The sequence below is a fragment of the Miscanthus floridulus genome, chromosome 17, assembly GCF_019320115.1.
Source record: "Miscanthus floridulus cultivar M001 chromosome 17, ASM1932011v1, whole genome shotgun sequence".
Classification (NCBI taxonomy): domain Eukaryota; kingdom Viridiplantae; phylum Streptophyta; class Magnoliopsida; order Poales; family Poaceae; genus Miscanthus; species Miscanthus floridulus.
Genome location: NC_089596.1, coordinates 39,362,013 through 39,376,672, shown reverse-complemented (window position 1 = coordinate 39,376,672; position 14,660 = coordinate 39,362,013). Strand labels below are relative to the sequence as shown.

General features: G+C 43.6%; 2 protein-coding genes across 2 annotated transcripts; both read left to right on the top strand.

The window, feature by feature from the left end:
• The first annotated feature begins 7,585 nt into the window (after positions 1-7,585).
• On the top strand, positions 7,586-8,822 carry LOC136519035 (uncharacterized). The gene is made up of 2 exons (XM_066512711.1): positions 7,586-8,461; positions 8,556-8,822. Exons 1-2 carry the CDS (start codon positions 7,669-7,671, stop codon positions 8,588-8,590), a joined length of 828 nt encoding a protein of 275 aa, XP_066368808.1. The 5' UTR covers positions 7,586-7,668; the 3' UTR covers positions 8,591-8,822.
• A 4,096-nt stretch (positions 8,823-12,918) lies between these two features.
• On the top strand, positions 12,919-13,911 carry LOC136515565 (uncharacterized). The gene has a single exon (XM_066509119.1). The coding sequence runs from the start codon at positions 12,919-12,921 to the stop codon at positions 13,909-13,911; it is 993 nt and encodes a 330-aa protein (XP_066365216.1).
• The last annotated feature ends 749 nt before the right edge of the window (positions 13,912-14,660 follow it).

The following is a 14,660-nucleotide window of genomic DNA, read 5'->3' as shown; positions in this document are numbered from 1 at the left end:
CCAGACGATTTCACCTTGATCAAATGAACTGACCGGACTCTGCGCCAGCGTCCGGTCACACCGAAACCAGCGTCCGGTCAGTATTTGACACTCCATTTACTTTCAACTCTCGATCATACGTGAATGAAGTTTGCTCCAATGGATCTAAGGGCTTTTTAGGAGCTACCTAGTGCTAGATTTAGCAAGTGTGCACCACACCTAACCCACTAGACTCACCTAGGTCAAGCTATCCGTCTATACCCCCCTTAATAGTATGCCCAAAAGAAAAACAAAGTCCTAAACTACTCTAAGTGTCTCTTCAACTCTAATTCGACAGTTAGAACTAGTCCATCCTTAACCTTGTCGTCCATCCTTTGAAAACCGAAATGATTTCCATTGTAGGGGCATGACCACCATGATAGCCCAATCGATCTCTATTACCGTGACCTAACTTAATTGCCTCTGCAAAACACACGTTAGTCACAGTAATCACGTATTGTCATTAATCACCGAAACCCAACTAGGGGCCTAGATACTTTCACTAGTACTGCTGTGTACTTAGTATACAGAGTCACGGAGTGGCTACTATTTAACCACGCCTTTAATTTTTCTTTAGGTGCCTGCTCGTCCTTTGGCACAATTGCGGTTGTTGTAAGTACTGACTTCCGCTGCACTAAGGAGCTGGTGAAGCTTTTAGAGCAACATCTAATAGATGCCAACAATCTAAGGAATTTTGGTTGTAATGGTGGGTCTCTCATGGAAGCTATCGAGTACATTATCAGGAACGGAGGCATTGTGCGTGATCAAGATTATACTTATATTGGAGAGCATGGACGTGCTAAGCCTATAACGGTATGCAATTCTCCTTTTTAATGGGATCATTGTTGGTAACTGCTCTAGTAAACTCTCTAATCACTTGTGTTTGTAATGTGTAGGCTTACGGTGTCACCTTAACATACTCGTTTACTCAGTACAATACCAGTGAGAAATCACTCAAACAGACAGTGGTTGTGCTTGTAGTACAATGCCAGTGAGAAATCACTGAAACAGACAGTGGCTGTGCTTGTAAGCATCGGTGTGCTTGTAAGCATTGGTGCTGATGAAGCATTCATGGAGCATACTGAAGTGAGGGTATGCTCTCTTTTCTTCCTTCTAATTTAATTTCTGTACTCATACTAGTAGAACAATAGCGATTATTTTTTTAGCAAATTTACCAATATAGATCAGTGGGTTTACCAATATATTTGCAGTCTTAGGAAGGAAACTGTTTATTATATATTGCTTTCGTTATTTTCAACTTCGATACCTAACACCTATGCCACGACAAAAATTGGATTCAAACATATTGCTTCCAGCTTTGTCTGTGTTTAATAAATTATAATTGTGGATTGTTGGGTTGTAGCCTTCGCTTGTACCTTCACCCAGACGGACGAAGGTAACTTCACCGAGGTGAAGGGAAAGCTAGGGAGCTAGTCCCATATGGGAGAATAGGGGAAAGCTGGGGAGCTAGTCCCACACGGGAGAATAGAATGGGAGTAGATACTAAACATAGCGTTTTGAGAATAAAAGAGGAGAGAGCCTTCCCCCTCGCCCTTAGGTTCTATTTATAGAGGAGGTGGGAGGATGCATCTTCCTCCCTACCCCATATGGTTCACAAATTTATTAGTTGGCTAACAATTAGTAATGACATGGCTAAAAATTAGGCACCTATTAGTCTCATGTTTAGATGAGCTATGGCTAGATTAGCTGGCTTAACAATGTGTTTGTTTTAAGGGCTAAGTTGGATGAGATATGACAATCCATAGATGTCAGGATGGGCTTATCCACGCTTTCTGTTTAGTTAGATTATACTGATGAGACAACTCATTTTTTTGTTTGGTTGGATGGACGAAAGTGGATAGAAAAATAATAGTTAATTATTTATAGAGAAAATTACCTACATGGCCCTCTTAAAACTCAGTCTTTCTTTCTTGGCCTTGAAAATTTCCAACTTACCTATTTGGCCTCCAATCCAATTTTCGATTCCTTGTATGGCCTTCCCGTCAGTTCTGTTTGAGGGCACCGTGAAGTCCCACTGAAGACTAATGCGAAATGACATGATTACCCTTCACTACATCTCCTTTTCTCCTAGTAACGCATGACTCAGACCGGATCGGGAAAAAAGGTTCGAAGCGGACAACTCCTGCGCCCGTGCGGATGGAGGCGGAGTCGACGCAGGCGGAGGAGCCTCCAGCGGCATGCGAGGCAGTGGCGGAGGCCATCCCGCGCATCCCTGCGCCCCTACGAACCGCGCGAGCAGGGTCGCGTCCCCCGGCAGCAACGGCTGGGCCAGCGCAGGGTCAGCGCTCCTCGGTGGTGGCTGGGCCGACGCTCGCCTAGGCGAAGGCAGGAGCGGTGTCACGCTCCTTGGCAGGGGTTGTGCCGGCTCTCACCTAGGCCTGCTCCGCACGGCGTTCCCAGGCGGTGGGGCGAGCCACGCACGCCCAGGTGGCCGGTGCTCCCATGCGCGCCCAGGCGGCCGAGCCAGCCACGCGCACCGAGGCGGCAGGGCGAGCCACGCGCACCGAGGCAGCGATCGCTCTCATGTGCGCCCAGGCAGCCGGACCTTCAGCAGGCGCTCTCATGTGCGCCTAGGCGGCCGGACCTTCTGCGCGCGCCGAGGCAGCGGGGCCAGCTGCTCAGCACCAAGTGGCGAGTGCTGCCCATGGTTCAGGCGACGCCGGTTCAGGCTCTACAGCAACCGTCACCAATGGTGCAGTTGTCGATGAACCGCAAGTAGTGGAGACTGATTGGCTCAACGGGTGAGTCCATCTTTTTTTGTTCAACTGCAGTACTAGACATGCATTTGTAGATCTTATTTGCGTTACTTAGGTTTCTTGTTGAAATAGTAGATTTGATCCAAATTCAAGTTTCTTGTTGAAAATTAAATTGTTGGGCAACAGAAAGAAGTGCAGAAAGGATATTTATTGTTTTAGCTTTGAGATGGTTGTGGATTCAGACTTGACAAATTATAAGGATCTTGTTGAATCAGTGGTAGAAAGGTATCCAGCAGGTTATTTGGAAGTTGCCCATGTTCAATATTATGATGAAGTTCTAAAAAGCTTCCCAGAAATAACATCTGACCAACAATTGATGACTATGTTTAGTAAGCACTCTAAGAGCAAGATTATCATCATGTTCATTGCATATTGTGGTCCTTCTGATGCTTTTGAGCCAATCTCTGAGTGGGATTTTAATGATGAAAGGCAGCCTGATAACAACACAGAGGCAGTGGACACCAACACAAAGCCAGTTAACACCAATACAGATCCAGTTGAGGATGATTACCTTAAAAATCCACTACCACAGAACAAATATGTAGGTGTTGATGAGGAGATTATGTACTTGGAGAATGAACCCGTTAATGGTCTAGCAGTTGTGCCTTCTTCTGATAAAGGAAAGAGAGACTCGACCTATGTCCCTGATGGTAGTGAGGGTGGAGATGTGTCCCTTGATGATAGTGAGGGTGAGGATGTGTCAGATGAGTTACCATGTGAAGAGGAGTTGCCATATGATGAGGAAAACTATGCTCCAAATGTAGAATATGATACCGAGGATCCTTAGATGGTAGTAGGCTCGACTTATGATAGCATGCTAGAGTTTAGACTGGCTATTTCTCAGCATGCAATAAAACATGAATTTGAGTTCTACATTGCAAAGAGTGCACCAAATCGGTTTCGAGCATATTGTTCGCGGAGGGACTTAGATAATTGTCCATGGTGGATATTTGCATCTACCACTCAAGATGAATGCACTGTGCAGGTAATTGTACAATCTTTTATGCTATTTTTTTACTTTTATGCTATCTTTTTTTGACTTTGTGTTTCTCTTTTGTAGGTGAAAAGAAATCCTTGTGCCCATGCTTGTTCTAGTACAAGAAGGAAAAAGAACCACAAAAATGCAACCAGACATTGGATATGTGCAAAAGTGAAGGACTTCCTTATAGAGGATGAAACTTTGAGAGCAAATGACTTGCAAAAGAAGATTAAAGAGCACCATAAGGTAAACATCAACTACAAGAGAGTATATGATGGGAAGAAACTAGCATTGAAACAACTTTATGGTGACTAGGATAGCAGCTTTGACAATCTTTATAGGTTTAAAGCACAAGTTGAGGTTTCTTGTCCTGGTAGCTTAGTAATTATTGACCATCATACTGTTAATGGAAAGATAAGATTTAGAAGATTCTTCCTTGCATTCAAACCTTGCATAGATGGGTTCCTCAATGGTTGCAGACCGTACCTAGCAATAGATAGCACATTCTTGACTGGCCAGTTCAAGGGGCAACTGGCTAGCGCTTGTGCTGTTGATGGGCATAATTGGTTGTATCCTGTTTGCATTGGAATTTTCGATTCAAAAACTAACGAGAATTGGATTTGGTTTTTGAGTCAGCTTAGACAGGGCATAGGATCACCACCGGGTCTAGCCATATGCACGGATGCTGGACAGGCAGTGATGACAGGGGTGGGTGAAGTATTTCCAGGGGATGAACATAGAGAATGCATGTTTCATTTGGTGAGCAACTTCAAAAAAAGGTTCCATGGAAAGGTGTTTAATGATCATCTTTGGGCAGCAGCTTACTCATGGAACCCATATTTGTTTGAGAAACATTGGGTTGCAAAGGAGAAAGCAAAGCCATCTGCAACTAATTATCTAAGGAAGTGTCACAAGAAGTTGTGGACTAGAAGCCAATTCTCCACCATTTGCAAGGTAGACTACGTAACCAACAACCTTGCAGAGTCTTTCAACAATTGGATTAAGCATCACAAGTCCCTAAACTTGGATGATTTCATGGACAAGTTTAGGCAACTGCTTATGACCAAGTGGAACCAAAGGAGAAAAATAGGAAAGAAACTTGATGGCTTGATTCTACCTCACATAATAAAGAAATTGAATGAGGCCAGTAGAGAATTAAACTTGGAAGTGCTAGAATGCGGAGAACATGTGGGTGAAATAACAGCAATGGGTGGTAGTGGCTTCAGGTTTGTGGTTAACCTACTTGAGAGGACATGTTCTTGTCGATAATGGCAGGTTTCTGGAATTCCTTGCAAGCATGCACTTGCATTCATCACATCACTTAGCAATACACCAATAGAGCAATATGTTGACATGTATTACTGCATTGAGAAGTTTAGAGTTGCATATAATCAGCTTATCCCAGTGGCCGAAATCTACTCATGATTTTTTCATGCACCCACCTCTATTAAAGCCAGTAGCTGGTAGGCCTAAAACAGAGAGGCACAAAGGTAGCTCTGATAAGAAAAGGAGTAAAGGCCAGCACCAATGCCCTATTTGCATGGACTATGGACATCATTGGTATAATTGCAAGTGAGGAAGACCAGAAGACATTGCTGCTATGAAAGCTATCAAGTAATAATTTGTCTACTCTTTCTCTGCTTTTAATAAAAGACATATTAGTGACTTTCTTATTTTTGACATTGCAGAGGAGAACCAAAGAAGAGGGCAAAAAACAACAAATCTGCTGAAAGTTCCATTATGCCTTTGGAAGAAGCACCATCTGCATCCATGTCTTTTCCACCAAGGTTTGCAATTTCATATCCCTTGCAATGTCAAACTTACTCCCATGTTCACTTCAAACTTATGATTGATTCTATGTTCCTACTGTCTCACCATAGTCAAAGCTTGGAAACTACTGCTAAGAAAAAGAGAAAATCTGTTGATTGTACTCCCAACACATCTAAAAGGTACTTATCACTAGTGCTGAAAATATGAATTTATGCCATCATGAATGACTATTTGTCTTAGATACTAAATAGATTGCTTGTCTCTCACCACAGCCAATCCTTGGAGATATCAAGTAAGAAAAAGGGGAAATATGGTAGCTCCAACTCAGGCACATCAAAAAGGTACTATTTCCAACTCTGAATTTTTTTCATTGTTCATATTTCTATTTGCTAAAAATAATTGCTGCCCTATATTCACATGTCCAGGTCAAGGAGTGGCTCCAATCAACCCGAGGCACTTTCCATTGATTTCCCTGCCCACACAGATCAACCTAGGAAGGCCAAGGCTAAAAAGAAGGTCACATTCAAAACGAAAAAGAAAGTGCTTGGCAAAGAGGCGGTAAACAAACCAAAGGTGATACTTGACAGCCCCGCAATGGGCACACGAAGCAAAACTTCTCAGCCCGCTAGCCTGGCAATGAGTACAAGAAGTAAAAGAAGGCTCAGCCTATGATTTCTCATGTGTGTAGCACTAGCTTGTGTATGTGACAACTAAATTTATTTGACTTATGTGCGAACTGAATTTATTTTAGATGTCCAGTATGTGCGAACTAAATTTATTTGAGATATAAAAAATGTGCGAACTGAATTTATATGTGCAATTGGCTCCATGACTGGAAAAAAATGTGTTCTAATGCTGTAGTTATGATGTGCTCTAAAATTATGTGCAAGAAGTGAAAATAATGCTCAAAATGAAACATATGCAATTTACAAGCATCTACAAAACATACAATACAGAATTTGAATTATAAAATATCAAAAACCAAATTCTAAACTATCAAAAACGATGCTTTCGCGTCCAGGGGTAGAATCGACTTTTCGTCTCTCATCTAAGACCGTTGCAGGGTCGAATTGACGGGAAGGCCAGATAAGAAATCGAACGTCGGATTGGAGGCCAAATAGGTAAGTTGGAAATTTTCAGGGCCAAGAAAGGAAGCCTGAGTTTTAAGAGGGCCATGTAGGTAAATTTCTCTTATTTATATCTATTATAATATAGTAATAACTAATTGATATGCACTAACATTAACATTGCCATGATAATCACTAATTAAAAATAAAATATGGGGTTAGCACTACTACTATCCTATTTGGCCCACAAAACGTGCACTAATCAACATATTAACACTTATTGAAACTAATCTTGCCATCATACTTACTAAATACTAATATAATATACTAATAATCCTTAATTTATTTATTAATGGCAAATATTAGAAAAACAAAACTTATTCAATAGATTTTTACAAGCGATTTATCCAACATCCATAGAGAATATTCTCATGCGGTGGATATCCTTACCGAAGTTGTCCGCAAACCACTCACCTATGGACCGTCATCTCCCATCCATAGATATCCACCAAACCAAACACATATTAATCCTATGCCTTCCTCCCCTGTATACATGTTACGTAGGAAAAAGGAAAGTAGGAGAGAAAATTTCCACCGGGGACGATATAGCAACATCGTGGAAAAATCTAGTATGAGTCTTACTATTTTATTGCCTTTCATAAAAAATTGTTTGGCCGCATGTATTCATCTCAATCTAATTGGGTTAGAGTAGAAATTAATTAATTTTCTACCTAATCCATCACAAATCATATAGGTTGAGATGAATAGAATCCAGCCAAACAAGATTTAAGTAGTAGAGTGAAATTATGAATTACTAGATGCTTATGTCAGTGCATCTCCACTCCACCTTGGTCCAGTGTTAACGTCAACGGTCAAAATCTACGCATCCGTTTTTACCGTCGCGCTTCCAATTCCAACCATAGAAACTGACTAGACCGTGACGCAAGTGGAGACTATGGACTAGAACTTCTAGACCGACCAACGCCGTCAAATCCCTCGGTCTGCTCCACTGTCTGGACGACCAACGCAACCGGTGGTGCAATAGCTCGATCGGCCAATGGGCATGGCGGCGAATGGAGAGCTAGTGCAAGAAGGCGGTGGCCGGGAAGAGGGAGAGGAAGACATGGACATGGACGACGAAGCAACGTTTCTTAGCCTAGAGTTCGCGCTGACCGGCCACCAGAGCTCCGCATTCGACCGCCACGAAGACGAAAAGAAGGAGAATACGGAGGACGGTAAGAGGATCCACAGTCGGCAGCTTGTGGTCGCCGTGGAAGCTTCTCACCGCGGGGACGATGCCGTGTCGGAGGCCTTGTGGAATGCAGGACCAGCGGTCATGCTCCGTACGCTCGTGCGCAAGCTGCGGAGATGGAAGGCGGCGGGGCCAGGGTATCCGTCTGCGTCTCGTGGCCACGTTGCGGCGCTAGAGGACGGCAATCGCGGGTTTATGGCCAAGGGCGAGGTGCAGCCGGAGGCGGCCAGGCGGCCGGGAGCGGGCGTGGTCACCTCCAACTCGGCGGAGCGGTGGACGCCGACGACGGCGGAGGCAGTGCTCAAGTACCTGAGCAAGATGCCGATCCTCGCGTGCCGACGTGGCATGAGCGACGGACCTGATGACACGTCGCCGCCGCCGCCGGCGCACAATCTTCCCGACGCGACGGCGCCAGGTCGTAGGTCACGAGGCGAAACCGGGCTGAGGCAGGCGTGCAAGCGCCTGGGCATCAGCCGCTCCTCGGTGGCCGCCTCGCCGCCGCCCACGCCGCAGCGCCGCGACGACTCGCTGCTGCAGGCGCAGGATGGCATTGCGAGCGCCATTGCGTACTGCAAGCTGTCCTTGACTACTTCGAGAGGTACACGCTACGCTAGTCTTCCGTGTTCGCTTCGGACCCCACCACTCAGTGACACATGGGATTCTAAAAAAAATATGTTCCTTTTTTTGAATAGGGTTTGAATCCCCGAAGGTGTCCTTCCGTGGATGAACTGGCCGAAGAACAATTGAACAAAAGCTCCAGAAGAAGATCGGTGATTGCAGTGTTGAGTCGTTTATGGTATTGATATTCGAATTTGGGATTATTTCAAGAGTTGCTGTTTCTGTAGCACTCTGTTAGATTATTGTTTGCATCAGTGCTGAGTACGTCAATTCTGTTCCTGACTATAGTAATTTCTCAATCCATAATGATTCCACACGAGCGTCCATGCAGACGGACGCGTTTCCCCACTAGTCATCTTGTCTTAGCTCCATCTTGTCCGCACTCTGCCAAAAAAAATAAAATTCTCCATCGCACCCTCTCTTGCTCCTGCCCGCCTCCACCGTGCTGTGCGCCACCACCACGCTGCCCGATCGCGCGGCCGCCTCCACCGCGCTGCCTGCTCGGGCGTGACCGTGCTCGTCGTGCACGTGCTCGCCGTGACCGCGCTCCACCGCGTTGCCTGTTCGCCGAGGCTAGCCCGCTCGCTGTTGCCGCCTCCACCAATCTGGCGAGCCACGGCCGCCTCCACCGAGCCAGCGAGCCTCCACGAGCAAGCAGGCGAGGGGGTGAGCTTCGTATGAAGTCGTCCCGTCGAGCTCCATGCATCGCCGTCGACCTCCGCGCCGGTGTCGAACTCCACAACGACAAGCCTCAATTCGTCCAAGCAACAAGATGATATTGCATTGAAAGCCCATGTTGTAAGCGTATGTTTCAAGTGTTTCAGATGTTTCATCTAGATGTAGCGGTGTTTCATCTCGATGTTGCAAAAGTAGATTGGGATGTTGTACATATTGCAGTGGCTATACACGTATGTTTCAAGTGTATGTTCTGAATGTTTCATCTGTTTTTCCAAACACACATTTGCAAGTGTTTTGTCTAGATGTTGCATATGTTTTTGCAAGTGTTTGAGACGTATGTTCCAAGTATTTTAGTTGTTTCCGTACGTATGTTGCAAGTGCATTTATTTGGATGTTTCAAAAGTAGATCTGGTGTTGCAACAAGTATTTCATATGCATGTTTCAAGTGTTTCATCTGCCTTCAGACTTATGTTGCAAGTGTTGCATCTGGATATTTTAAAAGTAGATCTGGTGTTGCATCTCCCTCATTGCTTTTCTACTGCCTCGCATCGGTGTCTCTTCCTCCTCCAGCGCTGGTTAGGCATCCACCGCCCGCTCCCTCTCTTTCTCGATGCTGGTGACGCTCGGGCCGACGCGGGCACCGTGTGGGCGCACAACGGCGAGGGAAATGATTGCAAGCGTGGGCGTCCGGATGCCCCATCCGTCCGGATATCCGGACGCTAGTCGTTCCCTATGTCAATTCTGTGATTGTATTTGTATATAGACATAGTGCGTTTAGCTTGTATGTATTTAGGAAAATCTAATACTCTTTTTTTTAGAAAAAACATAAACGAAAACGACATGCTATTTATTTCTATTTCTATATCTATATACCAATAATAAAGAGACAAAAATTCAGCAATTTTTTTTGATCCGTCCATTTTTTTGGGTCCGTCTTTCTCTAGCTACCGGACAATGAAGAGTTTCTTCCGTCTAGACTTATATATATAATATAACACGTGCTCATATGAGTTAGAATAACTTTTGTGTATACGGTCTCTACGGCAAAAAAAAAGGGGAAAAATCATAAAATGTTTATGGAAAAAACAGAAAAAGACCCAAACTAAGAAGAATAGATCTCTGTACTCTTGTCTTTTTCTATTTGGATTTGGATCAGGACCCTATTCAACTTACTCCGAGGTATCTATTTGGATTACAATAGGATTCCTAACTACTAATATGACAAATTCTTAAGGTAACATAGAAGTTAGGAATCCTAATCCAAATAGATCCCTTCAATTACGAGTAAGCTGAATAGTAATCCTAATCTAAATAGATCTCTTCGATCATGAGTAAGCTGAATAGGAATCCTAATCTAAATACAAAAAGATAAAGATAGAAATTAGACAAATCTTAGCCTAATATAAAACCATGAAGAGTTTCGTTGTTTCAATCCTTTTTTTTTCTTTTTCGTTTTTTGTTCACCTCCATAATTTTTCTTTTTGTTTATGGACCACGTGGTTGTGCCATGCTATGACCGCCAAGTTTCTGCACATATGTTTGTGACACAGTCGAATAATGTGCCGGCGACATCTTTGGGTGGGTCTCTGCGAGTTTTGAGTCCGTGTCCGTGTCCGTGTCCATGTCCGCAAACGGTGCTCCATATATATATATGTATATATATATATATATATATATATGTATATATATGTATATGTATATATATGTATATGTATATATATGTATGTATATGTATATATATGTATATGTATATATATATATATATATATGTATATATATATATATATGTATCTATGTATATCTATATATGTATATGTATATATATATATATATGTATATATATATAACGCATGCACTATGCGTCTGATAATCACAAGATGGCAACTCGAGCCGCACCATAATATACAAAGCCGGCAACTAGGTACATCTGGAAGTCGAGCAAATCAACATATGCACGTAGCGAGATCACCGCCGCCATGACCTTACCATGCCACAACATCCACATGGGCCTCATTGACAACGCACGGCCGCGTGAAGCAAAGGTAGAAGGGAGGCACGTGTGCTCGATCGCGACGTGCTACAATGTCGAAAGTTGTGGTCATCCGCGCCACTCCCGATGGCGTTTGTCCCGGACGTGTTGATGTAGGTATCATCGACAATGTTAGGTTGATCTCCTCCCGACTTGGTCCAACGATCGAGTCGGAGCCCTGATCCGCGCTATGATCGGGGGGCGTCCAACGAAATTATGGTTGGTGAGCCCGTCGTACAGCGCCATATAAAAAGAGGTGGAGGACTGTGGCACTTGGTACGAGGTTGACTGCAACCGCCACAATCCCCACCTACAACCCTATCCGATCAAGGGGGCGCTGTGAGCGACGGGAAGCACCACTGTCTTCACCGCAGTATCTCATCGCGCCCGACATCTTCACCGCCACTGGACTCCACCGACCTCGCCACCGGCGCGATGGCTAGCAGCTCCATCAAGCCCACCGATGGTCAGCTACCTCTATGTTTCTCTCTCTAATTCCTCCCTCTAGTTCACGTTCTAGGTTGGATCTAGGACTCTTTATCCCGAATAGAAGTGTACACCCAATAGATCTATGCACCTAGATGATCCTACTATTCTAACATTGGTATCAGTCACCTACACTAGGTGTAGATCTAGCTCTTGGGGTAGAAACCGAGAGAAATGAAGAAGGAGATGATTCAAATCGGATCGAACCACGTGCGAGTGCAAAGGGCACCGCCGCACAACCCTTTCGACGACGGCGTGCTCACCCTCGGATGGACGCGTGCACCGGCGAAGGGGCGCGCGGCGGCGCCGCCATCTCCTCCAGCCACCGCGGGCGGCTGTCGCTCCGTCGTCGCTCCATTGCGGCGCTGAAGAGATGAGTGGGGAGAAAGAATGGAGTAAGGGTTCGGGGAGCGGCGTGGCCGCGGGTTTTTGATCGTCCGAGAGCTCCGGAGAGCCGTCCGATTGTGACCAACGGCGAGGATAGCTCGGGCCGCCTTTTTGGCCCAGGCGGGAAGATGAAATCCCAGCCCAGGCCCAGGTTACGGCCTGGGACGCGGGAGTGCGGCACGTGCGGCTGGACGATGGGCCGTTTCCACCGTTGGCCCGCGACAGCGCGCAGCGCGCGAGTGGGTTTTCGGCCCAAATGCACAGTGACGTCTTTCATTTTGTTTTATTATTTTCAGAATCAAATTTTGAAGAATTACATTAAGTTTTGATGATTAAATCTCTACTCAAATTTGAACCAATGGGAAAATTTGTTCCCAGAGTAGACAAGTACTGGTAATTGCTTCTGAATAATATTATTGTTAAGATTATTTTTCATGTTTCCGCCGCTATGATTAAGTTAATCCTCTAATTAAATTGGAGGAGTAGGTATTTTTTGTTTAAGTTAAATTATGATATTGTTATTTTCTGACCAACGTTGATGATAACAATATTATAAGTTTATTTATGAGTTCTTTTTCTATGCATTAATTCTAGTTCTGCCCAACGGTGTTATAGAATTAATGTAGAAGAAAGTTATATTTACGATATTGCTATTTTCTCACCAAAGTTGATGATAGCAATATTATAAATTTTATTTATGAATTTTATAAATTAGTTCTATTTCTGCCCAACGGTGATGCAGAATTAGTGTAGAAGAATGTTTTATGTTTTAATATTGACCAACGTTAAATTAAGGCATACAATTACTATGTCAACTGTTTCTCACTTTCCCTGATGTAGTTTCAGGATACAACCCGATGCCGTTTATCTCATCTATTCCATCTCTCAACGGGAGCAATTGTAACACATGGCGAAAGAAACTTGAGATAGCACTTGCGCTCTCAGACAATGACCTAGCACTTATCTCTCTATGTCCCACTGAGCCTGTGGACCCGGTGAGGGCAGAAAATGAGACCGATGCAGCTTTTGTTACTCGGCAGCGTGACCACGCTGAAGTGAGAATGAAATACGATCTTGATCGTGCAAAGTGGGATAGTTCAAACCGTAAGTGTTTGATGGTGATTAAGGGAACCATTGATGATCCAATAAGGGGTTCGATCCCAGAATGTACCACCGCCACTGAGTATCTCAAGAAGGTGGAGAGTCAGTTTACTGGCTCTTCAAAGGCTTATGCAAGCACTGTCATTAAGAAATTAGTGAATGAGAAATACTCTGGTGGAGGGATTAGAGAGCACATATTGAAGATGAGCAACACGACATCTAAGCTTAAGCCAATGGACTTGGGGCTCAAGGATGAGTTCCTAATTCATTTGATTTTTGCTTCTTTGCCTAAAGAGTATGAGATCTTTGTTGTGAACTACAACTTACAGCCAGATAAATTAGACATTGAGAAGCTCATTGCAATGTGTGTGCAAGAAGAGGAGAGACTTAAGAGCTCACATGGTGACTCAGCTAACCATGTGAAGGAAAATAAAAAGAACTTTTACAACAAGAAAGACAAACCACAAGGGAAACCTCAGTGGGACAATAGCTCCTCATCTAAGTCACAAGGAAAGGCCCCTCAGAATGATCACCATCAGAAATCCAATGTTCAAGTGGACAAGGACACCTGCAAATGGTGTAAGAAGACTGGACACTATCAGAAGAATTGTCTAGATTTCTTGAAGCACCTGATGAGGAAAGGCGAGGACATTATTACATTCATAGATGAGTCCTTGTATTTAAGTTATGCAAAATCTACTTGGTGGATTGATTCAGGTGCAACAATTTATGTTGCAAATTCCTTATAGAGATTCCATACGAGGAAGACCCTGCAAAGAGGAGAAAGATACATTAAGGTGGTAAATGGAGTCAAAGCTGAAGTAGAAGCCATTGGAGAACTCCCATTAGAATTAAATGATGGCTTTGTACTTAAGCTTACAGATGTCCTTTATGTACCCTTTTTGCGTAGAAACCTAATAAGTGTCTCATGTTTAGACGATGATGGATATGATTGCTATTTTGGTAATGGCCAATGTAAGATTACGTTTAATAATAAGTGTGTTGGTCATGCCTTCCGACAAGACAAGCTTTATTTATTATCACTTTGTGAGAATGTGAATGCTGTGAGCACTGAGAATGAGAATGCCTCCTCGTCTATGAATGCAAAAAATAAGCGGAAGAGAGTTCATGATGTATCTTCGAAATTATGGCACTCTCATTTAGGCCATATTTCAAGGGGGAGAATAGAACGATTAATTAAAAAATTAATTCTTCCGCCATTAGAATTTTCAGATTTAGAACAATGCATTGATTGCATAAAAGGAAAGTATGTTAACAAAATAAAGAAAAATGCCAAAAGAAGCGCAGGAATTTTAGAAATAATTCACACAAATATCTATGCTCTTTTTCCTGTGAAAAGTGTGGATGGTTATGATTCATTTATAACATTTATGGATGATTATTCTTGTTATGGCTATATTTATCCAATTAAGGAAAGATCAGAAGCATTGGATAAATTTAAGATATTTAAGGCTGAAGTAGAAAATTAGCACAATTT

Bases quoted from the DNA above. Each gene is read 5' to 3' on its own strand.
- LOC136519035 (XM_066512711.1), top strand. From the start codon at position 7,669: ATGGGCATGGCGGCGAATGGAGAGCTAGTGCAAGAAGGCGGTGGCCGG. The intron at 8,462-8,555 runs GTACACGCTACG...TTTTTTGAATAG, and splicing joins GTCCTTGACTACTTCGAGAG to GGTTTGAATCCCCGAAGGTG.
- LOC136515565 (XM_066509119.1), top strand. From the start codon at position 12,919: ATGCCGTTTATCTCATCTATTCCATCTCTCAACGGGAGCAATTGTAAC.